General features: G+C 46.2%; 1 protein-coding gene and 1 non-coding gene across 3 annotated transcripts in view; both read left to right on the top strand.

Annotated features, from left to right (window-relative positions):
* Window positions 1-1,099: 1,099 nt before the first annotated feature.
* Zc3h7a (zinc finger CCCH-type containing 7A) overlaps window positions 1,100-25,825 on the top strand; it is a 39,104-nt gene continuing 14,378 nt past the window's right edge. Inside the window, exons 1-10 of one of the 2 annotated variants that reach the window (XM_032911784.1) lie at window positions 1,100-1,200; window positions 13,176-13,276; window positions 14,899-14,938; window positions 16,645-16,842; window positions 18,286-18,444; window positions 18,655-18,735; window positions 18,817-18,855; window positions 20,826-20,859; window positions 21,071-21,348; window positions 24,924-25,131. In XM_032911784.1, the coding sequence (XP_032767675.1) occupies window positions 13,209-13,276; window positions 14,899-14,938; window positions 16,645-16,842; window positions 18,286-18,444; window positions 18,655-18,735; window positions 18,817-18,855; window positions 20,826-20,859; window positions 21,071-21,348; window positions 24,924-25,131 (1,105 nt within the window). In that variant the 5' untranslated portion in view covers window positions 1,100-1,200; window positions 13,176-13,208. Of the gene's footprint in view, window positions 1,201-13,175; window positions 13,277-14,880; window positions 14,939-16,644; window positions 16,843-18,285; window positions 18,445-18,654; window positions 18,736-18,816; window positions 18,856-20,825; window positions 20,860-21,070; window positions 21,349-24,923; window positions 25,132-25,825 lie in introns of those variants that run through there. The other variant, XM_032911783.1, reaches the window with a different exon arrangement.
* Window positions 9,852-10,011, top strand: LOC116910692. Its single transcript, XR_004389221.1, has one exon. It is a non-coding gene; the product is annotated as a U1 spliceosomal RNA (small nuclear RNA).

Genomic DNA, 25,825 nt, shown 5'->3' on the forward strand with positions numbered 1-25,825 from the left:
GTTCATTTGGTGCTGGGAATCAAACCCAAGGTTTTGTGCATGCTAGGCAAGCACTTTGTCAACTAAGCTGCATCCTCAGCTTCTTTCACTTTCCTGCTCGTCTGTTCTAAGTATCTGCCCCAGAGCATGAAGAAAACTTCCTAAAACGGTAAATTAGACCTTGAGATTTCCATCTCAAACATTGAATTCCAAATTTCAGGCTGTGGCTCATCTTCTTTGAGCTTTCTACACACACCACTTTGGTCTTCCCTGTCCCACAGCTACTCAGGATCTTTCCCACTGCCTGGGGGCACTCTCCCTCCTACTGCCCTGCCTAGGAGCATTTTCCACCTCTCCAGTCGCAGGGACTCAGCCTTACCCAGTGCTCTGTCTGAGCTAGTGTACACCTGGCCACTGAAATACGGGTGAATACAGCGACATCTAAGTTGAGATCTAAAGGTCAGGGAGAAAAAGAGTATGGAGCTTGTGTTGGCTTCGAGATCCGTCCCTACCATTCATTTGTAAAAAAACAAAACAAAACAAAACAACAACAACAACAAAAAAAACCCCGCATCTTGTTTTCAAGACCATAAAAATAGTGACTGCGAATAATTACTCATGGAATAGGGAATTGAGAACAGCTTTCGGAGAGAATGACGCTCCCGGCGCCCAAATGAGTTTAGGTACCTGCCATTTATTTGATTAGGACAACTGTATGGCTGGGTTTTTTTGGTTTTTTGTTTGTTTGTTTTTTTCAGGGTGACGGTAACGGAGTCGGAATGCAGAGCAGGACGCTCGGCATAAGTTGCTGCAGGGAACAAATTCCGGAGAAAGTGACACCCTGTGCGCAGATGAATCTAGGTCTCCTTCTCTAGTCCAAGGGCCGTGGGAGAGGGTGAGGACACTGGGCTCACGAGCTTGCGGTCGCTCACCCCTTTCCGTGTGACCACCTCGGGTTCCGCCTATCGCCGCCGCTTCCGCAGCCCCAAGGCCCCGACGTGGCGCCTCCATTCCCGGCCTGACGCTGGCAGCGCAGCCAATGGTGGCGTCTGCGGGGCGGCGCGCAAGGCCTCCCGCCGCCAGAGGGCGCCGCCCCGAGCGTCGCGGGCTGGCTGCTGCGGTGGGTCGCCCAGGGAAGCCGTGAGACTGAGAGCTAGAGCGGGTGAACGCACATCCCGCTGTCGCCTCTGCAACCTCCACGTCCAGAGTGCCGCCCCGCAGGTGAGGGAAGGGAACCCACGGCCACCGCCGGGAGGGTCGCGCTCTCCCAATCGCTCGCGCCGCCGTCCCTCGTGAGCACGGACGACCGTTAACGGACTCCAGGCGGGGGAGGGGCGCGGACCCCGGAACCGGCTGCACGGGATCCTCAGGGGTCTCAAGCCGGGCACGCGCGGCGGCCCCTGCCACTCGGACTGCCTGTCCGACATCCGCGCACTCTCTTTTGGTGGCTTAGCATTTCGTTATTCTCGGGTGCTGGGTGGTCGCCGGGGTCCGTGTTAATAAGTTGTCTCGGCGATGCCAGCCGAGTGCGCGCTCGCGGTTATCGGGTTCGCCCCTTGCGGGTGTTATGCGCGGCCCACCCCGGGTATGGGTGGCGACTGGTTTCCGGTGTTCGGCCGGGGTTCGGAGACTGTACGGGGGTTCTCGGTTTTCCTTTCCCCACCCTTAAAGAATGGAGACCTGTCAGTTCCCATTAGCGGGAATTTCCGGTTAGGGGTAGTCAGCGCAGGGGTGTGGTCAGGTTGGAAGGTCTTGGCTGGGCCCAAGGGGTGGCGCCTGCGAACTGATTGGGTGAATTTACTCCGGGGTTGGGCGTTTTCGGATCCCCAGATGTTAAGGGATCAAAGGGGATCATAGTGTTAGGTATTTAAGACCAAGAGGGTCTGGCGTAGACTTCCGCTGTCCAGTAATGTGGACACTGGTCATGTGGGGCCACGGAGCACTGGAATGTAGCAAGAATTGAGATACATTTCTGGTTTCAATTTTTTATTTGTTTCGAGACAGGGTTCTCTGTGTAGCCCTGGCTGTCCAGGAACTCACTTTGTAGACCAGACTGGACTCGAGTTTAGAGATCCGCCTGCCCCTACCTACCGAATGCTGGGATTTAAAAGGCGTGTGCCATCATTGCCCGGCTCTGGTTTCAGTTTTAAAGTTTGAAAGATTTCGTTTGGGAGAAAAAAATAAGGAAGCCCCTATGCTTTAAATCAGCTGTGTTTAGCAAGTAATGTGTTACGTAGTTCCTTGAGGTGGTACCTGTTGTGGCTACATTAGAATAAAACAATCTAGCCGTTTCTTTTTACTTTTTTAGTATGGCCACTTGGTAATTTAAAATGGCACTTACGGCCGGTATCGTATTTCGATTGGGCAACGCTCTAGTGGAGCGTCGGCATGGGGGAGGGGCTGGGAGCCCTTGCCATCTGCTCTTTTCCTGCTGCTTTTGGAAGTGGTTGCCTTTCCTGGAGGTCCTGAAGGAATCCAAGGTTCTTTTCACCTCAGTTGACGTGTGTGTGTGTGTGTGTGTGTGTGTGTGTGTGTGTGTGTGTGTGTGTGTGTGTGTGTGTAGGTAGGTATGTGTTGGGTGTGGCGTTCTTCATCTTTGGACTAAATCAAGTGCACAGACAGTTTTCTCTGTTGAAAATTTCCCCTTTCTGCTCTGTTGGACCAACAGGGTGAGCTACAGATGGGAATAACATTGAGTTGTGTTCTCTCAATATTTGTAGAGAGAACAGGTTGATTAGTGTTCTCCAGATGAACCGAAACACTCCTTCCCAGCGGTGTTCGTGTGACGTTTGGTTGGGGGTATACTCTGCCCGACAGGCTCTTCCCCTCTAGTTCCCAGGTCTAACAGTCCATTTGCCATCTGTACGGTTCTACTGTTGTTAATAGTGACTGACTTTTAAAAGCTGCTGATTTGTGTGTGTTCAATCCATTTGGGAATGACTGGTTGATAGTCAACTGTGGAAATAGTTTTGAGTAGCTAGTTAAGAAGGAGATAGAAATCAAAAACATCTTTAGACAGAACACCGTGGGAGGAAACTTGCATTCTAGATAATACCTTTGTGTGCTTTGTCTCAGCAAACCCACATGTTCTCCTCACTCTTCAAGTGAAATGTGCCTGCCGGGTGTCAGCTGGGTGCTGTGTTCTCAGCCACTAAGAGTGAAATGGAAGGGCACCTTGGAGCCCTGGTGTTCCAAACCAGCCTGGACAGCAGTGAGGTCTCACCTCAAACTGCAAACAGCAAAACAGTTGGAACACACTTCTGAGGTATATACAAATGAAGGAAAAGTGGTTTGTGAGCTCTCATTCTCTCTCCCTCCCTCCCTCCCTCCTTCCCATCCTCTACACGCACACACACACACACACACACACATACTTTTTTCTTTTGAGACATAGTCCCCCTGTGGGGTGGGCATTAAACTAGGGTCATCAGGTTGGCAGTATTGACTTAACTTGTCCTCCAACTCTGTCATGGCTTCTAAGTGACTTCATTGATGATTAAAAAAAAAAAAAAGTGAGGTTACCTAACTTTGCCAGGTTTTTCCCCACCAAGAATTTTGGAAATTTGCTTTTTAATTTCACAAGTTCAGCAATGTGTTGTCTAGTTAATTTCATAACATTATAAAAGGTAAGAGAGGATGGGAGTTTGGGGGGGGGTTGCTAGAACATGCATGGTGAGAGCCATTGGGGCACACAGTCACTGTGTGGCACAGATTATCTCAATGGAAGCTTTTCTTTTGAAGAAGCCCAGGTTTATATGTGAGATGCAGAGTTCCCTGTGAGCTGCCTTGTCTGGCTGGAGGCTGCTTCCCTTCTAGAATATAGAATCTCCTGTGAGCAGTTCCTGCTGGGGTGAAGATGAGGAGCCAGGTCTGGTGCTGTGTGGTGTGGGCTCTTCCAGCTCCCAGGAGAGGAGCCGTCTCAAGGAAGGGAGAAGCTGGTTAGCAGGGTTTGACTACCTGGGCTGCAGGGTGTGGCATTTTGCCCTCTTGCCCAGTGCTGGAGAAGTGAAGAGTCAGCGAGGGTTCACTATTGCAGGACAAGGTTCTCAAATGTGACTCGAACCACTTGGCTTTGTTTTGTTAGTTTTTGTTTGTTTTGTTCTTTGAGACTGGGTTTCTTGTGTAGCCCTGGCTGTCCTGGAACTTATTCTGTAGATCAGGCTGGCCTCCAAATCACAGAAATCCACCTGCCCCTGCCTCCTGAGCGGCAAGACTCAAGGTGCGTGCGCCACCATCATCTGACTTGGTGGTTGCTTTAAATCTGGTTCACAGAAAGTTAAGTCTGAGGAGAGAATTACACTTAAAAATTTTACCTGAAACTAGGGACACTTGGGCAGTGAAATGCTCAGTGGGTAAAGGTGCTTGCTGTGCAGACCTGACTCCTTGAGTTGGATCCCCAGAGCCCACATAAAGGTGGGAGGAGAGAACTGACAGCATAAAGTTGTTATCCGACTCTTATGTGTATGCCATGGCACGCAGACATGCACAAATATCACACAAAAATAATAAAACCTTAGGGATTTTTTTAAAGCAACAATACAAAAATACCAGACTACTTTCTTGCACCCTTTAAAAATATCTTTTATTTATATTGACAATTTCATACACACATCTTGATCATATACACATCCAGGATGCTTTGCCAGTCCCACAATGGCAGTTGAGTCAGGCCCACTAGTAGTCCGTCTGTTGGTCTGTCTTATAAAGAAGGTTGCTTCACATGAGTATTTGTATCTAAACATGTCCTGGCCAAGCGTAGTCATGGAGTGGTTTTCTTAGATGTGCTCCAGCTTGAGCTAGGAGGCTTTCAGTGATTCCTCTTGAGTATGCCTCTGTGTGTGCACATGTGTGTGCGTATGTGCAGAGCATGTTAATGCCATTCCTCTTGAATGACCATCCAGTGCCCATCTGTGCCCAGGCCATCTGAGACAGGCACTGACCCTCCTCCAGGAGCCTTGGGCCCTTGATACAGAATAGTGAGGTGCATGGGAGCCAGGCTGGCTTTGAAGTGTGGCTCTGCCACTTCCTAGTTCCGTGGCCTGAGGCCAGCTTTGTGTGTCTTCAGAGCACTGAGGTCAGATGACTTAACTGCAGGGAAAGCACTTGGCATAGCCTGTGGCAGGAGAGAGAACACCAGCTGCCATTTCTGTCTCAGGATGTTGTAGAAACATCTCACTGTTCTTGGGATCTGTTCGTGGAAGCTGTTTTCTCCTCGTGCTGTGAAAGTTGAAAGGTCATGGATTTCACCATACTAGGCTTGTGCCAGACTGAAGGACAATCAATGCCTTTCACCTAACAGACCCTGATCAAACGGGATTAGAATGGGGATCCAGGGCGCTTTCCCTCCTCTTCACATAACTTCAGGCAAACAATGAATTTTAAGGCAGCTGATCTCGAAAAGAGATCAGAGATTCTAGCTTGTTAGAGTTAATGAGACTATATTCCTACTGAACTGGGTTTTCTGATTGGATGTGTACTGCTAACAGCCCTCCCTCACTTTCTTGTTGGTGTAGGAAATGGATTGCCAAACTCCTTGGGGGTGTCCCTTATGGTTGCCGTACTCCTCGGGGGTGTCCCTTATTTTCTTTTTTCTTTGCTTTTTTCTTTCTTTTTTTTTTTCCCGGAGCTGGGGACCGAACCCAGGGCCTTGCGCTCGCTAGGCAAGCGCTCTACCGCTGAGCTAAACCCCCAACCCTGGGGGGTGACCCTTATGGTTGATGTACTCCTTGGGAGTGTCCCTTAGGGTTGCCATACTCCATGTGGTGTCCCTTATGGTTCTTCGAGGCTATCTATGTCTGTTCCTAATTCTCATCTTGTTCCTCCGGCTGGTTGGACGTTGAGTCCCGCCATAGCTGCTGTGCCCTCCCTCCAGCCACTCCCTGTGTGGAGCCTTTCTTCTGGTGCTTGTCCTTCACTGCTTGTTTTGAGGCAGAGTCTCCTCCTGTAGCCCTGACGAGCCTGGCATTCCTGATCTTCTGACTGTGTCCTCAGGTGCATGCTGCTGTGTGCGGCTCGTTCCATGTTTTGTGAACAGTTCTACAGAGTTCTTGATGTCTGTTGTTCATACAGTCAGTGTTAAGAGACAAGGTCCCTGTTTAAGTGATTGATAGAGGTTAAGGTGGACATTTGAGGTGATAAGGCAAGGTCCCAAGATGCGCCATTTAAGCCAGGACTGTGGAATGAGAAGGAGCCAGCTCTGTGGAAGACTGGGATGTATGCTGTGGACAGAGAGCAGCAAGCACAGTGCTTTTGAGTGCCGTGTGCTTTAGGCTGTCTCACTACCCATCGAAGCCCATGTGGCCTGGAGGAGGAAGGGCGTGCAGGGAGTCATCGGAAGGGAAGCTCCTTTAGTGCCAGGAAGCAAGGTTTTCTTCTTTTAAGTGCACTCACTGATAGACTTTCCCACACAATGAAGCTGGGGGGCAGGGTTTGTTTGTTTTGATTCTTTGAGATACGGTGTTTTATTAAAGCTGTGACTGACCTTGCACTCGTGATGTTCTTGTCTCCAGAACAGCCAAACTACAGGAGCGCACCATCATTCCCAACTTTTAGATTGTATTCTTTTTTTTTTTTTTTTTAAAGATTTTATTTGTCTATTATATATAAGTACACTGTAGCTGTCCTCAGACACACCAGAAGAGGGCATCGGATCCCATTACTGATGATTGTGAGCCACCATGTGGTTGCTGGGAATTGAACTCAGGGCCTCTGGAAGAGCAGTCAGTGCTCTTAACCACTGAGCCATCTCTCCAGCCCTAGGTTGTGTTCTTTTTTTTTTTTTTAAAGATTTATTTATTATATATAAGTACACTGTAGCTGTCTTCAGATGCATGGATCTCTTTACAGATGGAACTGAGCCACCATGTGGTTGCTGGGGAACTCATGACCTCTGGAAGAGCAGTCAGCCGCTCTTAACCACTGAGCCATCTCTCCAGCCCCTAGGTTGTGTTCTTACAGCCCTAGGTTGTGTTCTTACAGCCCTAGGTTGTGTTCTTACAGAGCCTTTCTCTTCGTTCCCTGTGGGAAGTGGATGGGAACAGGGGCATGGGAGGAGGTCTTCCAGGCTTGGGATGCTCAGTACTCTCGTGCTGTCATTGGTGGGCTTGTGATAGATAGACTGTGGAATTGTGAACAAAAGGGCAGTCTGCACTGAGTTTCTGGATCAAGGAACTGGCAAGGTTTGGGGGAAAAAACTTACAGTTAGTGGGGCCAATTAATTAATTAGCTCAGCAGTTAAGGTCATTGCTGCTCTTCCGAGGAGCCAGGCTTGGTTCCCAGCACCCACATGGTAGCTCACAGCTATCTGTAACCCCGTTCAGGGGATCCAGGGCCCTCTTCTCTCATAGTGCATGTACATGTAGCAACATGAAATTGTTTAAAAATGAATTTACAATTAGAGTCATCAATAAAAAAAAGTGTCAACAGCTATAAAATTTTGTATATGAGAAAGATGACCTTTAGTGTGTCAGTGTAGAATAGATGGAGTTTTACTAAATGGGTAACTGGAGAGTCCCTAGGGAGGGACATTTATGTGTATTTTAACATTATTGCTTACAGCAAACTGGTAGATCACATTTTAATTTAATGATTCATATGTGTGTGGAGGGCACAAGCTGATGTCAGCAGGCCCCAGGGATCATCCTCCCTTGGCTTTACAGGTGCACATTCCTGGACCTGGAATTTATATGGGTACTGGGATCAAATTCCATGTGTGGGCAAGTGCTTTATTAGTGAGCCATCACCCCAGTTCCTGGATTTCTTTCTTCTTTTTTCTTCCTTTTCTTCCTTTCTTAAGATTTATTTTATGTGAGTACACCGTCATTCTCCAGACACACCAGAAGAGGGCATTGGATCCCATTGCAGATGGTTGTGAGCCACCGTGTGGTTGCTGGGAATTGAACTCAGGACCTCTGGAAGAGCAGTTGATGCTCTCAGCCATGGAGCCATCTCTCCAGCCCCCCAGATTTTCATTTGTTAATTCTTACACATCGAGGGGTTTTGAGTGTATGCAATGCCCACACAGGCCAGAAGAGGGCATTAGATACCCTAGGACTGGAGGTACAGATAGATGGTTGTGAACCGCCCTGTGGATACTGAAAATAGAATCAGGTCCTGGGGAAGAGCAGCCAGTGCTCTTAACTGCTGAGCCACCCCTCCATCCCTAGATCACATTTTTTTTTTTAAAGTAATAAATACTAGAAGAAATCATTTAAAAAGTTATTTTACAATTTCAGAAGGAATATATTTCTGAGTATGTCAGACTCTAGTACTTGCTTCAAAAGCACATGCACTAAATGCCAAGATTAGCATGGCCTCTGTGCACAGGTGACATACAGATTCACGACTGTGTCGAACTCCAGAAGACACAAAGGACAATACTGATGACTCCACCTACTGAGAAATACAGTGCTTGCTGTGGAAAGTCCTAGACAAAGTGAAAAAGGAGACATCCTGATGGCTTCTTAATGCGGATCTTAGGTAAAGAGTTCTGTAAACTCAGCTGGCAAAGTCCGTGGAGGAGGCACAAGGAATGCGAGTCTGGAGAGGTCTTGAGCTCTCACCACGCTCTCTGCTGCTTCCACCTGCCTGGCTGACACAGGTGAACACGCAGTTCCTGGGTGGTGTGCTGGATTGTTGGGGGGCAGTGTTACTCCACACACCATGCCCTATCCTACAGAGATGAGAGGTGCTGACATTCATGTGATGCCCTGTGTGTCTGGTGAACCTGCAGGGATGTTAAAGGCAGGAAGGCACCAGGGCATGGGTAAGTTGTGGTGCAGCCTAATCACAGAGCATGCTGTATGGTGTGTGTGGGTAGATATGAGTGCTATTTGGTGCTTACTGCAGAAGGCCAAGTGCAGAGCATCCTAATAGGACAAATGGCCATGCACAGCATGGCTTTTATTTTGAGAGTCAGTTATGGACTCTCCAGAAATCACAGGGGGAGTCTGTAGAGGCCCACGAACCTTTCACCCATCTCCCCTGGTGACAAATGCATCACAAGTAGGAAAAGGCCATGGGTGTCAGACTGTTGCCCTTACACACTGCTGACTTCTTATGAACACGTTTGTGCTTGTGTGCACCGTGTCACATGTCATTGTACGTGGTTTTGCCCAGTGGTTCATAACGAGCTCCTAAACTGGGACAGAGGTTTTGTTGCTGCTGTTTTGTTTTTCCTTTGAGACAGGGTCTCGTGTAGCCCAGGCTAACCTTGAATGCACTATGTAGTTAAGGATGACCTAAAACTTCTGAGGTTTCTGTTTTTTCCTGAATGTCATGATTATAGGTGTGCGTCACCAGGCCTGGTTTAGATAAAGGGTTCTCTATAGGGTAATTTTGGCAGGACACACAAGAGACTGGGAGCAGTGATTGGTTGCCTTGGGGGAAGGCAAATGAGGTAGGCAGACATGACAGTGCTATTGGGAAGGAGACATCCCTTTCACTGTCACAGTACCTTGTAAACAGTTTGAAAGGTCTCTGTGGCACCCAAGTGAACCGAGGCAGAGAGCCATCTGTAGCTCTTTCAGAGATGGATGGGTGTGCGGTAGTCAGGGCCGAGCTAGAGGTCCTGTAGGGAAGAGGGTAGAGATCTCTGGAAAGGCGGGCAGATGAAGCTCAGGGCGCTCACCCGAGGGGAGGCTGGGTGATGATGGGGCTCAGGCTGTGACGATGCAGTGGCAAGTGAGGTAGGGATAGCCTAGGCATGGCTGTGAGCGAGCAGGAAGGAATCACGTAGTCTGGTAGCACAGCTTTTGTCTGTGTGAGAGAAGTCACCACTGGACTTTTTTTTTTTTTTTTTGGTTCTTTTTTTTGGAGCTGGGGACCGAACCCAGGGCCTTCTTGCACCACTGGACTTTTTTAAAAGAATTCTCATACTTACCTGACGGGAGATACCGTGGTCGAGAAGGTGGTTGTCCCCGGGGAGGCTCATCTGTTGCACTTGGAGTTTGTTGACTCCTGAGATTTCCCCAAATGCAGGAAACACAACTGCATACTTTGTGGTGGTAGGGGTTGCATCTGTGTTCTTCTCTGTAAAGAAAAAAAATTCTCAGCTGCACATAGTGGCACACACTTTAAATCCCAGCACTTGGGAGGCAGAGGGATGGATCTTCATGAATTTGAGGCCAGCTTGGTCTACAGAGGGAGTTCAGGACAGCACTACCCAGTGAACCCTGTCTTGCAACAATAACAAAAAAAAAAAAAAAGAAGAAGAAGAAGAAGAAGAAGAAGAGGAGGAGGAGGAGGAGGAGGAGGAGGAGGGAGGAGGAGGAAGAAGAAGAAGAAGGAGGAGGAAAAAAATTCTCTTTAAAGCTGGTAGAAAGATGGGTGTGGTGGGCGGGAAGACGTCTCAGTGCTGACTGATTCAGAAACTCCACTTTATTCCACAGCATTGTAGATAAAGACATAATAAAACTACAAACCAAATTAAGGTGATAAACTGAAATAATTTTCTTTCTTTAAAAATGTCGGTGTGAGGTGGGTTATTTTTTCAAGTCAAGTTAAATCTGCGGTAGATCCTACACACCCTTCCTTCTTTCCTGTTTTAAGGGTTTAATTATTAATTTGGTTTTTTGAGATAGGGTTTCTCTTGACAGCCTTGGCTGTTCTGAAACTCACTCTGTAGACCAGGCTGGCCTCAAACTCAGAGATCCGCCTGCCTCTGCCTCCCCAGGGCTGGGGTCAAAAGTGTGTGCCACTCCCTAGCTAAAGATCTTTGTTTTTATTTGGTGTGTGTGTGTGTGTGTGTGTGTGTCTGTCTGTCTGTCTGTCTGTGCGTGTCTATGCCACTTGTATTCAGGTGCCCTCAGAAGCCAGAAAAGAGCCCTGGGTCCTCTGGAACTAGAGTTGCCATTAGATATGGGTGTAGGGAACTGGACCCAGGTCTTCTGCAAGAGCAGTGTGCGTTCTTAAGCTCTTTAACCACAGAATCATCTGTCTAGCTTCTCTCCTTTCCCCTCTCCCTCCCACAGTCCCTGTACTGGGAATTGGCTCCAGGGCCTCATGCATAGCAGGCACAAGTTCTCACAGAGCCAGGTACCACCGACTCTACATCACTCCTGATAGGGCTTGGATGTAGTCTAGAGGTAGACTACATGGTAGATTACATTTTTAGTCTTTGATCCAGCCTTTGGCACTCCCTGCCACACTCCCAACACATAAAAAGCAAGTAAAAAGACCCCATCAAGATGTATGTATGTATGTATGTATGTATGTATGTATGTATGTATGTATGTATGTATGGAGCAGGCAGAGGCTACGTCATCCTTATGGTTTGTTTAAGGAAGGTCTCAAAGGATGTCAACCTCTGAGATATCTCTGCTGCCAAACTGTTTAAAACTGTTTTAAAATTCCAGGTGGTGGCAGCACACTCCTGGCAGAGGCAGAGAGGCAGAGAGAGGCAGAGAGAGGCAGAGAGAGGCAGAGAGAGGCAGAGAGAGGCAGAGAGAGGCAGAGAGAGGCAGAGAGGCAGAGAGGCAGAGAGGCAATCTCTTGAGTTTGAGTCCAGCCTGGTGTACAGAGTGAGTTACAGGACAGCCAGGGCTAAACAGAAACTTTCTCAAAAAACCAAAACCAAAACCAAACAAACCCAACAACAACAAAACAAAACCAAAACTAACCCCATTATTAGAAATAATGTCATTTTATTACTTTAGTGTCATGAACTTAAAAGAAAAGCAAAACTATTGCATGTATGCATGGGTGTTTTGTGCAAAAACACATGTCTGTGTAGCACTTGAATGCCTGGTTCCAGAAGGTGTCGGGTGCCTTGGGATAGAAGTTACAGACAGTTTTGAGGTGCCATGTGGGTGTTGGGACTTGAGCCTGGCCCTTTGGAAGAGCAGCCAGTGCTCTTAATCACTGAGCCATCTTTCCCAGTGGCATGGAGTTTTAAAAACTCAGAATTTTATTTATTTATTTATTTATTTATTTATTTATTTATTTATTTATTTGGGTTTCTTGAGACAGGGTGTATCCCTGGTTGTCTTGGTATTCATTCTGTGATTAAAGTTGTTCGCCACCATGCTTGGCTTAGTTAGGGAAATAATTTAAAAAACAAGTGGTAGATGTCTTTTCTGAGTGCTACCTTTACAGTATCAAATATAAATACTTAGCACTTGACAGTGTTGGAAAGACCAAAAAGATGTCGGCCTCCAGGCATCCAACCCTGGGTACCTTACCATGATATCAGAGTGGCAAGCAGTAGTGAACCAGAACTCCCAGCTGCCTGCTTGAAGCCTTTGCTAAGACACCCTGTTCATTGTTGGCTTCAGTTCCCAGCAGAGGGCGATGGGATGCTCCTTCCCCTGCCAGCCCCCCAAGGATGTTTGGCAATATCTGGAGCTGTTTGATTGCCACAGATGGTGGATAGAGAGACTGCTAGCCTCCAGCAGTGTGGAGGATACCCCACAAGGGAGCACCAAGGCTCAAAGTAGACGCCGAGCTGGGAGCCTAGCTCGGGGATCAGGGAATGCATACTTTAAAAGTTTATGTGTGTGGGTGTTTTGCCTGTGTGCAGGTCTGTGGACCACATGTGTGTAGTACCTGAGTGGGGCTACAAAAAGGCATCAGATCACCTGGAACTGAAGTCTCAGATGGTTGTGAACTGCCAATGTGGGTGCTGGGATTTAAGCCCAAGTCCAGGAAGAGCAACCAGTTCTTATCCATTGAGCCATCTTGCTGACCCAAAGAAATCCATTCTTTATCTGGGGGTCCTCCTCAGGGGTTCGCTTTCACTTTCTGGGAAGTACTCCGTGACGGCTGCTCAGGGCTGGATGGCCTTAGTGTGAAGTGGCTGTCAGATCTGTCTGGGCTGTCAGAGCACAGGAGATTTGGCTCTCCTTTCTCGGATGTCCAGTCCCTCCAAGTGGCCAGATGCAAAGGTTTCTTTTCTGGAGATCTTCTAAAAGCTCAACAAGGTGGAGATTGGTCTGTGGCAGTTCACGAGTGTGAGTTGACAGGGAAGAAACAAACCCCCGTGTGAGGAAGGACTATGTGACTTTGAGTGGAGGCCATTTAGGAGGGGCATACAGGATTGGCAAGAGTAATAAGACCACAGGGACCCCAAAGAAAGGCTTCAGTGTCCAGGACTTTTAGAGGTGGGTGTGTCCTGGCCTAAGTGAAGGGCCTAGAGTTATGGGAGTTTTATTGGGGATCCAGAATTGGTGGCAGTAATTTTGTGCCTTGTTTCTTTTCAGATTGCTCCTTAGCAAGTGGATGTACAGGGTAACATGTCCAGTGTGTCGGAGGAGAGAAGAAAGAGGCAGCACAGCATCAAGGAAGGTCTACAGTTCATCCAGTAAGAGCTTGACACTTCATGGCTGGTGTGCTTGTCTGAGGGCTGCCCTGTATTATGGAGTCTGCACATGGAGAAAGTCAGGGAACTCTTTTGGGTTTTTCTAGGATTGTGCTGTTCTGTTTTATGATAAAATCTCACACTGTAGCCCAAGAAAGCCACAAACTCCTAGCAGTCCTCCTGTCTCAGCCTCTAGGCATGAGCCACCATACCTAGCAAGGCTGAGAAATTTCATAGTATTCAGATTGGGTTAGAAGTGACACATTTCTGGCTGGAGAGAGATAACTCAGTGATTAAGAGCACTGACTGCTCTTCCAGAGGTCCTGAGTTCAATTCCCAGCAACCATGTGGTGGCTCACAACCATCTGTAATGAGATCTGATGCCCTCTTCTGGTGTGTCTGAAGACAGCTGAAATAAATAAATAAATCTTTAAAAAAAGAAAAAGAAGAAGAAATGACACATTTCCATGCTCATACTTCTTTTTCTTATCCTTGGATATTTTTATATTATCTTTTATTGTTGGTTTTTAGGGCTAAAGCTCCAGTGTTACGGTGTTTTCTCATTACTTAAAGAATTGTGTTCCCATAAAGACACATTCTGGTGAATTAAACATCTGAGGTGAACATCTGTAGCACAGAGGACTTTTGCCGTCAGACTTTACTGTTCAGAACAGCACCAGTGACAGACAGCTTTCCCCGGGGCTCATGTCCAGGCAGAAGGGCCTCTCTGTTCCTTCTGAGGAGGAGACATTGGCCTGCAATAGTCAGATGAAGAAGTGTTAATAGTTCTGTACTATTTTTTTTTTTTTTTGGTTCTTTTTTTCGGAGCTGGGGACCGAACCCAGGGCTTTGCGCTTCCTAGGCAAGCGCTCTACCACTGAGCTAAATCCCCAACCCCTAGTTCTGTACTATTTTTAAATGGAATAAATGCAAAAGAAGTGTTAAACCTAGGGAGACAATAATTGATAGTGTTCCCTGCCCAAAATCTTAGCACTTGCGGTCTAGTGCTGGGTCTATGAGGAGTTCAAGGCTAGTCTGGGCTGTTTGAGACCCTGGTTTAAAAAAGAAAAAGCAGCATTCAGGAAGGCTGAGGCAGGTAGATCTCTGAGTTCAAGGCCAGCCTGGACTACTGAGTAAGTTCCAGGACATCCAGGACTATACAGAGAAATCCTGTCTGTGAAGGAAAAAAAATGTGTTTTGAACCAACACCAAGCTAAAAACACAGTCTTTTTAAAGGTTTATTTTTATGTTTAAGTGTTTCTCTTCCATTCGTGTCTATGAACTCTATGTATGCCTGGTGCCCTCTTAAGCCAAGAGAGTGTTGGCTCTTTGAGGTGCCATGTGGCTGTTGGGAACTGAATCAGGGTCCTCTGCAGGAGCACTAAGTACTCTTAACTACGGGGCCATGTTTCCAGCCCTGACAAGCACAGTTTAAGATAACTTTGGGCTGAATGGTGCAGATAGGGCCTGCCTTGGTAGATTGGGAGGTCTTGTATCCCAGCACTTAGGAGTGGAGGCAAGCTGATCTCAGGAAGTTCCGGACCAATCCAGTTACTGTGTAGAACAAAAAAACAAGACTTTTAGTAGAGCTGGGTAATTACAAGAGATTTGTTTCTTCCTCTCAGGTCTCCGCTGTCATATCCAGGGACCCAGGAGCAGTATGCGGTAAGGATCTGGGGAGGGCTGCGGATGAGCACGGGGCTCAAGAATTGTGCTGTGCAGCAGGATTGGGCAATGTAGCTCTACTTGTCACAGCTGACCGCTGTCCTCTTTCACAGAGAGCTGTGCCCGAGCCCTGCGGCTGCAGCCAGTTGTTTATGGGTTCTCTGTGGTGCCTGTGGGACCCTCATGGCCCACAGCACTTTAAATGTTCTCTTTGGCATTTACAGCAAAGCTCGCTGACCTCTTTACAGTGCACCCTTTGGGGCATCTTTGGATGATTGTCCTGCATCTTCTTTCCTGCGTTAGCGTAGTTTGAATTAGTATGCATTTGTAGTTTTATCAGAAATCAGTGGGATAGAATCTGGAGAGAATGTGAGTGTCATTCTTTTAGTTTTTGGTCAGTCCAGAAAGCAGTGAAGGAGGATCATCTAGATAGGGAGGAGGAGGAGCTGGGGTTGAGCTGGACTCACTCCTTTGGGACCTGGGACCACAGAATTGTGGCTTTGAATCTCTGAGGGTGTGTGTCTAAGTGTCCACCTTCTTCTTTCCCCTGTGTTCAGTTCCTCCTCTTCCTCTTCTCTCTCCACAGAGGAGAGTCATAAAATATTTGAGCTGAAATACCCAGAGAAATCCTTTTGTTTTTCCACATTTGGAACTGGGGTCCACTGAGGTTAAGTGTTAGGTCACAAGCCACATCAGGCATCAGGGCCTGATTTGATTGTCAGTAATCTAATCATATTAAATGTGTTATTAAGATCAAAAAAATTATCTGATCTTGTGGTAGAGAAGGTCTTTTAAAGTATCAAGCCATTATCTGCATTTATCAGAGAATGGGTATAATCACTCAATAATCAAATTACTTAGCTTCATTTCCCTTCCCTACATCGGGAAATGAGCTAAGCAAATATCTTATGAAAGGAGAGATACAGGGCCAGAGAGACGGTTCAGCCCGCAAGGGTTCCAGGCATTAAGCCTGAGGACCTGAGTCTTCCATGGACCCACAGAGTAGGAGAGGTCTGCCCCCAGCTCTGACTGGTTGTCTGACCTCCACTCATGCAGTGACCTGCACAAACCACGCCTCCCAGCCTGCAAGCAATGAGATGCTTATAAAGAAGAAATGTGAACGGTCTGTGAAGGTGTGGGAAGTTCAACTGTGCTGGTAAAGAGACGTGCACAGCCTAAAGGGTACTGTGCACGTGTGCACACCCCATGTTAAAGACATGCACATACTAAAGGGTACTGTGCACATGTGCACACCCCATGTACATGTTTCCTAGTGTGCTGCACTACTGCACACTGAAAGCATTTACTACTGTTGCTCTATCAGAAACATCGGTCAAAGGCTTATAAAGTGGGGTGTGGTAACTCTTGCCTGTAATCTCAACTCTTGGGAAGCAGAGGCAGGAGGATGGCTGCAAATTTGAAGCCATAAATATCCACCAAGTGTTTGTTATCTGCACAGAATCAGAGACACACATACGACGTGCTTCTGGCCCTAGTTTTCCCGATAGGCGAGTGTATTTTCTCTTGCTGAGGTGGGCAAGATGAGCTTCTCAGCGAGGCGGAGTGGCGGGCGGAGTGGCAGGTGGCAGTGGCGGGCAGAGTGGTGGGCGGAGTGGCAGGCTTTCCTGCTGCAGTTCTGCCCTGCTGTCCCGTGGTGCTCGCTGGGGTTTTAAGCATAGCGATGATATTTATTTCCTCTTCTTTAGGTGTATTTGCATGCTCTTGTGAGAAATCTTTTTAATGAAGGAAATGATGTTTACCGGGAATGTGATTGGAGCGGCTCTCTACTTCAGTATTCAGAAGCTCTGAATATAGCAAGTTATGCAAAGTCTGAAGAAATTTTAATTCCTAAAGAAATCATTGAAAAACTTCATATAAATCGTATTGCCTGCTATTCTAATATGGTAAGTTGGGAGTTTTAAAATAATTCTAGAGGGTTGTCTTCAGTGATGCAGTACATTAATAAAATGTCATTTTCCTAATTTTTGCCCTGCATGAGGTGTGGAGCCTTGGGTCTTGTGCTTTCAAGACCCTAGCATAAGAATAGGAGATCCACCCCTGAGATGCCCCCCTGGCCTGCAAGCTGTGTTCATGTGTACCGTGGATGGCTAATGCTGCTTTCCGTAGTGGATCTCTGATCATTAAGCTACTTAGGAGTTACATTGCTTTTCCTTTTAAAATTGACAAGTCAGCACTGGAGATTTGTGGCACACCACGTGGTGTATCAGTGATGTGAACATACACTATCGGTGTTCAAGCCAGGGTAAGAGTTGGTTGGTTGTAGTAAGAACATAGGCAAATCCTTATTTTCCCTTTTTCTTCTATTTTTAAATTTTCTTTTTAATTTTCTTTTTACAAAGAATAGTTGTTATAGCTCTATGCTCCTGGAGGGCTTCTGAGTGCCAGCCAAGAGCAGTCTCTTGCAGTATTTCTGCTACTGTTTTGTTTTTTAACAGGAAGTTTTATTTCTCATGGGACTGGGGATGGAGTTTAGGGCCTGCACATGCCAGGCAAGCCCTCCACCATTGAGCTGTGCCCTAGCCCTCTCCTCAGCCCTCCTGACATCTATACATAGCACACTGTCATCTAGAGTTACCCACTTGGCACTTACATTTATTAACATGGGGAGGCAGGGAGAACAAGAGCATGGGACTCAGAGGACAACTTTTAATTCTTTAGTTGCACTGTGGGTCATGAGGTTACACAACAGATGCTTTTACCTGATGAGCCACCTCACCCCCCATTCAGCTTTAAGAATATATTTCTTAGCTTTATTTCCTTTGCTTTATGTCTTACGAGCATGCATGTGTGCACCATTCGTGTGTAGCGTGTGTGAATGTTTTGCCCGTGTGTCTGTCGAGGCCAGAAGAGACGTCTTGTCTGATTCCTTGGGGTTGGAGTTGCAGGCAAATGTGAGCCTCCTGGCAGGTGCCAAGAATCGAACCTGGGGACTCTCAGAGCGACCAGTGCTCTTAACTGCTTATCCATCTCTCGAGCCTCCACATTTGTCATTTTTAATGGACTTAAGAGCACTGATGACAGGGAGGAGGGAAATAGGGCACACATGTCTCAGAAGCTGTCTTCCTTGGAGATCTACCATCCTATGACCAAATACTCATGCCTGTCTGATATAGGGTAGGGAGTATATAGCTAGTCATGGTAGTTTTCCCACTTTTATCTATGTGGAGTAGTCGAACGGTCACTCAAATGAAGAATATCATTGTGAACTTTGAGTTTAAGTTGAAGGTTATAAAATGGAGTCATGCATTTGTTTTCATGTATGAAACAGGTATGGAGTGTGATACTAATCTTGTGATTCTGACTTCTCTTTTGACCTTTGCCTCCAGGGTCTCCATGATAAAGTTTTAGAAGACTGTAACGCTGTCCTCAGTGTTAATGCCAGTAACTGCAAGGCTCTGTATCGGAAGGCTAAGGCTCTAAGTGACTTAAGGCGCTACAGAGAGGCCTATGACGTCGTGGCAAAGTGCTCCTTAGCGGTGCCTCAGGTATGGAACTGGTGCCTCAGTTCATTTGTTTGCATCTTGAGTATTTTACGGCTTTCACATGGGGAAATAGCATGTTAAATAACCAAGTTTCCATGCAACCCTCAACTGCTTCAGTTGAATGTAATAGCAAAGGAAGTGTCTAGATGGGAAATGTCATAGCCTGCTCCCTTGCTTCATCTCAGATACATTTATGAATGTTGCTTTTTCTAGGATGAACATGTAATAAAGCTAACTCAAGAATTAGCTCAGAAATTGGGATTTAAAATAAGGAAAGCATATGTTAGAGCTGAGGTAAGCAAAACTTCTCTCAGAATTCTTTTTGTTTTATAATCTTGAGTTCTGTTTTGAAATTGTGTTTTCATTTTATTTCAGCTCTCACTGAAAGCAGTTCCTGGGGACGGGGCTCCCAAGGTAGGGTTATTCTACAGGGGTCATGCTTCTGAGAAAAGCAGGAGTGGATGTCTGAGCAGCTGAGCTCTTCGTATTTTCAGTGTGGTTCTCTTTGATGCCTCAAACATGAAATTGACCATGGCTTCCTATTACTTTAGACAACAAAAAAGCAATTCAAGTCCCATACTTTAGTTTCAGCCAGCATTTCCTGCGTGCCACTAGAGCATGTGACAGGATGTGAATGCTCAGATGTTCAATTTTCTTTGAAAACTGTGGCTCTGGGCCAGATACTAGATTTAAGAACATTGTTATCTGCCTTTTGTTCAGTCTGGACCTGGTTCGGCACACATGGAAATGTATTGCCCTGTTTTGAGTCTCTTGCATTTGTTACTGTAAGGATCTTTTACTCAAGGTGCTTTAGGAAAAGCCAGTGAAGCCCATGACAGCCCTGCTGCTGCACTGCTGCTGTGATGCACTTCCCCTTGAGCTGAGCAATACTGCACTGATGTCCCTCCAGGGGCTCAGCATTGCTTTGTTTACCTGTCTTCTAATTCCGTTACGTTTTCTCACCATTTATTTTATAAATCTCAAAGCCAATAAAGATGTGCCAGATAGAAAAAAAAATAAAAAAAGAAAAGAAAAAGAAAGGAAAGAGACTGGAGAGATGGCTCCGTGGTTAGAGCACTGACTGCGCTTGCAGAGGACCCGGTTCAATTCCCAGCACCAATGTGGCAGTTCATAACCTCAGTAACTCCAGTTCCAGGGGATTTGATGCTGTCACGTGTCCTTCCAGGACACCAAGCACACATGTGGTGTACAGACATACATAGCTAAAACATAGGTAAAATGAAATGAACAAATCTAATTTTTAAAACTTAAAAAAAAGTTAAACAAAGCAACTTTCTCAGGAAATGGCTGTAGATGCTGTTAATCTCAGGTCTCAGAAGCAGAGAGGCAGGAGGAACTCTGAGTTCAAGGCCAACGTGGTCTACATAGAGAGTTCCAAGACATTCAGGACTTTGTAGATAAATACTGTCTTGGCTTTTTCCCCCAGGGGGAGGTGTTGGTTTGAAACAGGGTTTCTCTGTGTAATATTGGCTGTCCTAGAATTCACTCAGTAGACCAGGCTGGCCTCAAACTCACAGAGATCCATCTGCCTCTCCTCCCAAGTACTGGAATTAAAGGCATTTGCCACCACTTTTGACAATTATTCTTTTTTTAAACTTTAAAGTCCTTTGGTGGTTGGGATGGCATTAGCCATTGTGAAGGACTGGTGGATGGTGATGAGGTCAGTCCCTATTCCCTTCTAAATAGCCTCTGAGGAATGCCTGTCAGTGTGGCCATGCACTCTGTGGTCTAGAAGTGTGAGAGGAGTCAGGAGGAACTCTGTGAGTTCAAGGCCAACCTGAGATCTAGAGTTGGCTCAGCAGTGGTTAAGAGCTCTTCCAGATGTATTGAGTTCAATTCCCAGCAACCACATGATGGCTCACAACCATCTGTAATTGGATCTGATGCCCTCTTCTGATGTGTCTGAGGATAAGAACAGTGTACTCATATACATTAAATAAATCTTAAAAAAAAAAAAAAGTAAAAATCCAGGTCTGTGTAACCTCAGATATGGAAACAGAAAGACCAGAAGTTCAAGGTCTTCTCAGCTCCATCCTGAGTCTGAGGCCACTGGGGCTACACAAGACCCTGTTTTAAAGGAAGAAGAGGCAGGGCATGATGGTAACACTGAACTCAGTTACCCAGAACTCAGGAGGCAGAGGCAGGTAGATCTCTTGAGTTCTAGCCCAACAGAGCAAGTTCCAGCCAGGGCTACAAGAGAAACCCTGTCTAAAAACAAACAAAATAGCAACAGGAGACTGTTCCTTTGATTTCTTGAATCTTCTCAAATGTCGTTGCAAATCTGCACCACTCTTTTAGAATTTTTATAGATTGTTTTAGAGTTCAGAATCTTGAAAACATGATTCATCTTTTTTACTTTCCAGGCTGTGAACCATTCTGTGGAAGATATTGAGCCAGGTATGCTTCTCCTGCGAAACGTGCTGCCCACCTGCCAGGGTTAGGATGTGCGTTTGTACTGTATTGTATTATTACATTACATTATATATAGTATTGTCCAGTTACAGCGTCCATATTGTCACCTAGCCTTCATGTCCTCTATTATTGGCCCAACAACACTCCTGCTTTGTAAAGTGTCTTAAGAGTGATTAAATTTCTATGTATGTTACAGATTTGTTAATCCCAAGGCAAGAAGCACCTTCGGTTGTCTCCCTTCCCACATCCAGTTTTTCTCATGTTATTGGGAGTGAGCTGCCCTCGGTTCCTATTATGCCTGTAACTTCTGTTTTGCAACTGCAAGTGGATGAGAGCCCTCCGTCCACAGTGTTTGCAAATGGAGGGAAGATCCCCTTCACCATATCAGAAGCTTTTCTGGATGATGACATTGTCCTTGGGGATGAAATAGATGCTCTTCTTGATTCTGCCCCAGAAACTAACGATGCTGTTATGGTGAGTTTCATTGTTCAGTTTCTCTTGTAAGAAACATGATGGCGTGTATGTGTGTGTGTGTGTGTGTGTGTGTGTGTGTGTGTGTGTGTGTGTGTGTGTGTGTCACATGCACGGGTGCCCATGAAGGCTAGAGGACAGTATTAGATCCTGGAGTTACAGGCAGAGGATGTATGTGGGGATGTTTACCCCATATGGGTGCTGGCAACAGAACTCTGGTCTTTTGGAAGAGAAGTATCTTAACTGATGAGCCATCTCACCTGTTCTGTTTAGTCTCCTCTCCTCTCCTCTCCTGTCCTCTTTTCCCCTTCCCCTCCCCTCCCTTCCTCTTCTCTCTCTTAATTTTTTTAAAATCAATCAATCATTCTATCTATCTATCTATCTATCTATCTATTTTCTAACAAAGGTTCCAGAGATTGAACTCCTGTCTTCAAGCTTACAAGACCAGAACTTTACCCACAAAGCTATCTCTCCAGCCAAGCTTACAAGACCAGAACTTTACCCACAAAGCTATCTCTCTAGCCCTACTCTTGAGTCTCAAGGACATAGTTACCTCCCATTTAAATTATAAATGTGATGTGCTAGATAACTTGTATTGCATCTGGGATTAATGTTGGATTTCTTACGTTGGTATTTACTTGCTTTGTTGGAGGGTGACTGGGTAACTTGGTCATTGCTGACTAACAAAGAAGCACACAGTCTAGAAAGTGGTGCGTGCTTTGGAACGGGGAATTCAGCATATCACTCAGACAGAGACTGGCATTGAGGGCTCAGGAGATGGGTCAGTGACTAAAGTGTGGGGTGGTAAATATTAAAACAAAATGGCCACCATCCCATGCTAGTGTTGGCTCCAGCGGGCCATATGGCATCCGCAGGGCATTTTTTTTTTCTTTTCTTTTTTTTTCGGAGCTGGGGACCGAACCCAGGGCCTTGCGCTTGCTAGGCAACTGCAGGGCATTTTTATCTCAGCAAAATGCCTCCATCTGACTCGTTAAGTTCCCAATTTCCAGTCCACGTTACCGACAGCGACTCTCTGGGCCCTGTAATGATCTTGCCATTCATCTAGTTCCCATGGCGGGTCGCTGCCACGCCAGTTCCACGCAGAGGCTCTCTCTCTGCGCACTCGCTCACATTCCCACTGTGACATAACCCACTGTGGTTACAGTCACAACTTCAGTAACCATTACAATCAAAACTCCAGAAACTTGTAATTTATCTATCAGATTTATATTAGTAAATTCTCACTCCACAAAACATCCATACAATAAACTCAGAGCCAATTGATAATGATCTAAACTGCCCACCTAGATAAGACAAATCATCCTGTAAAAATCCATCCCTTGTAAAATACCACCTGTGGCCCTTTAAGGCCACACAAATCTGGATCATCCTTCTCCTCCTCCATCTTGGTTCTTTTTCTTCCCTCCTCCTCTCTCTCTCCTCTCTCCAAAACTCTGTGCCTGCCTTTCTTTCACTGCCCCATCGCAGGCCTTGCCTTATCTTGTACCTGCCCTCACCTGTACGTAGACCACAGCCCACAAAAGCGTTTGCCATAAAAGCATGGCACCTGAGTGTGAGCCCAGCACCAGTGTAAGAAAGCTAGGTATGGTGGTATAAGCTTGTATCTCAGAGCTGGAGAGGTGGACGCAAGCAGATTCCTGGGGCTCACTGGCCAGCTAGTGTAGCCTGGGGTGAACCCAGGTCCTAAAGACGAGGTAGGTAGCTCCTCACCAATGATACCTGAGGCTGATCTTTTTCTTGAACTCATGCATATACTCAGGGATGGATACACGCGCGCGCACACACACACACACACTGGAGAAATGGCTCAGCAGTTAAGAGCACTGGCTTTTCTTCCAGAGGACCCAGGTTTGAGTCCTAGCACCCACATGACAGTGTACAACTGTTTGTAACTTTAGTTCCAAGGGATCTGATCCCCTCTTCTGGCCTCTGAAGACACTGCACATGTGTAGTGCACAGACATACATTCAAGTAGAACATCTATACACGTAACAGAAATATATATTATATATTTATGTTATATATATTATACATGTGTTATATGTAAACATATAATTTAAACACACATCTATGTGTGCATACATACATACATACACACATACACACAAGCACAAATTACTTCCCTTAAAAACATTAAATATTGGGGCTGGCAAGATGACTCATCGGTTAAGATCACTAGTTATTCTTCCAGGACACCCAGGTTTGATTCCTAACACCTTGACACACAATGGCTCACAACTGTCTGTAACTCTCAGGGAATTCTGGCAGTCAAAATAGACATTGAAATAAACAAATCTCCTTTTAAAAATGAAACCTTGTTTGTTTGTCTTTTTTAATATTTATTTATTTTATTTATATGAATACACTGTTACTCTCTTTAGACATACCAGAAGAGGGCATCCGATCTCACTATAGATGGTTGTGAGCCACCATGTGGTTGCTGGGATTTGAACTCAGGGTCTTTGGAAGAGCAGTCAGTGCTCTTAACCACTGAGCCATCTCTCCAGCCCCTTGTTTTATTTTTTTATTTTTTTTCTTACTTTTTTTCGGAGCTGGGGACCAAACCCAGGGCCTTGTGCTTGCTAGGCAAGCGCTCTACCACTGAGCTAAGTCCCAAACCCCAATATTTTTTAAGCCTTAAGTGTACTCAGTGGGTAACTGCAAGTAGTAGAAGGACTTCAGTTGGGAGCCTGTGCTCCCTGCTTGTATGCCCAGAGCTAGACCATGCAGAGACTAGTGCTTCCCAGACTGGCCAGCCAGTCTAGCTGAGTCACAAGCTCTTGTGAGGTTCAGTGAAGACACCCTGTGTCAGAATAAGGTAAAGGATCTGAGGATGTCCTGACATAAGCCACTGCCCTCACACGTGCCCACAGGGAGAGGCACGCCACATATGCACATATGCACACAGCACACACAGTCTTTATGGTTTGTCCTTTACTTGTTCATGCATGTGTTTGTGTGTAGGTGAGTGAGGAAGTGAGAGAACAGATTGCAACAGTTGGTCCTTCTCTTCCTCCTTGTTGGGGCAAGGGTCTCAATCTGAGAGCCATCTCATTGTCGTCTAGTCCCCTTTCTAAATACATTTTAAAAGTTTAAAAATAAATAAAAGTGTGAGTTGAGGGCTAAGAATGTAGCTCATGATGTGTAGCATACATGAAGCCTTGGGCTACATCCTCAGTACCGCATGGTAGCATGGGAAGTAGGAGCAGCAGGGAAAGAAAAGAAGCTCAAGGTCATCTAAGGTAACATGCTAAGTTTGAGCCGATCTACACGAGACCCTGTCTTTTAAAAAGTCTCCAGCAAGATTCAATCTTAGTTGTGAACTGGATCTTAAAGGACCCAGTCCATCATGGCCGGGTGGGTACAGTGTGGTGGGCAGAGAGGAAGGAGTGTGTACTGAACCTTTATTTGGAGGCGAGCATTCTGTGCAGCTCATTCCCTCAGTTCAGGCACGGAGGGGTGGTGGGGGAGGTCTGTTTTGATAAGCTGGTGGTAAAAGCAGGAAGCTAAGGCATTGAAAGAGGGTCTTGGGTCTTGTTCCCGTTTCTTCTCCTTAGTCCTCCACCCTGGTCCGAGGACCCCTCCCGACTGCCAGCGCAGCTCCAGGCTTCCCCTTCAGGGCACCATCCCTGCTTGGAACCTTGCCCATTGGTGCAAGGTACGCTCCTGAGCGCTCCTTTGCAGAGTGTTTTCCACCTCTGACTTCACCCTTGGAAGACTTCTACTCTTCTTTAAATGCATTTTCGGTGACTGAGTCCACTCGAGGTAAGACTTTCTCCTAAATTACCAATAACCAGCCAATTGTCTAAAGATGACAACACACCACACTTTTATAAAGCACCGTTAGTGGTGGTCTCTTGAATTGTTCTTAACTGTGGCTAAGCTATAAAGAGGGAGCCTTCAGGTTTGGACTTGGCTTGACCTAACTGCCATTTTGATAGTAAGAATGAACGGCATCTGGGTAGGCACAGGAACATCATTGACTTTAGGTCATATGATTGGCTAAGCTACTGTTCTTTTGTTTCAGGGCAAATGACCTAAAGTGTGTTCTGCGTTAGAGTGGATCCCTCTTAGAGCATGTGAACTGGGAAGTCATTGAAACTAGCTTCCCATCTGGGGTTAATATGAGAACATTTAGACCTGGTTGGGCTTTTATCTGTCAAGCTCAGCAGCCCATGTCCTTATTTTATCACGGAGTACCGAGGTCTTAGTCTGACCGATACTAGGCAGAATACTTGGTTTTGGTTGTTGGTTTGCTTTGTTTTTCTGGAGTGCTACACACATATGTAAAGTGCTCTACTGTCGGGCTACCCCTGGCATCACCACACACCATAAATAGTGAGGAAAGGCTTCATATTTTCTGGAGACATAGTTATATAGTTCACCGGTTGAGTGAAGAGGTTGAAAACCATGGGCAGAGGATGGCAGAGGGAAAGTAAGTGCGTGGTAGGCTAAGATG

Source organism: Rattus rattus, chromosome 9 (genome assembly GCF_011064425.1).
Source record: "Rattus rattus isolate New Zealand chromosome 9, Rrattus_CSIRO_v1, whole genome shotgun sequence".
Classification (NCBI taxonomy): Eukaryota; Metazoa; Chordata; class Mammalia; order Rodentia; family Muridae; genus Rattus; species Rattus rattus.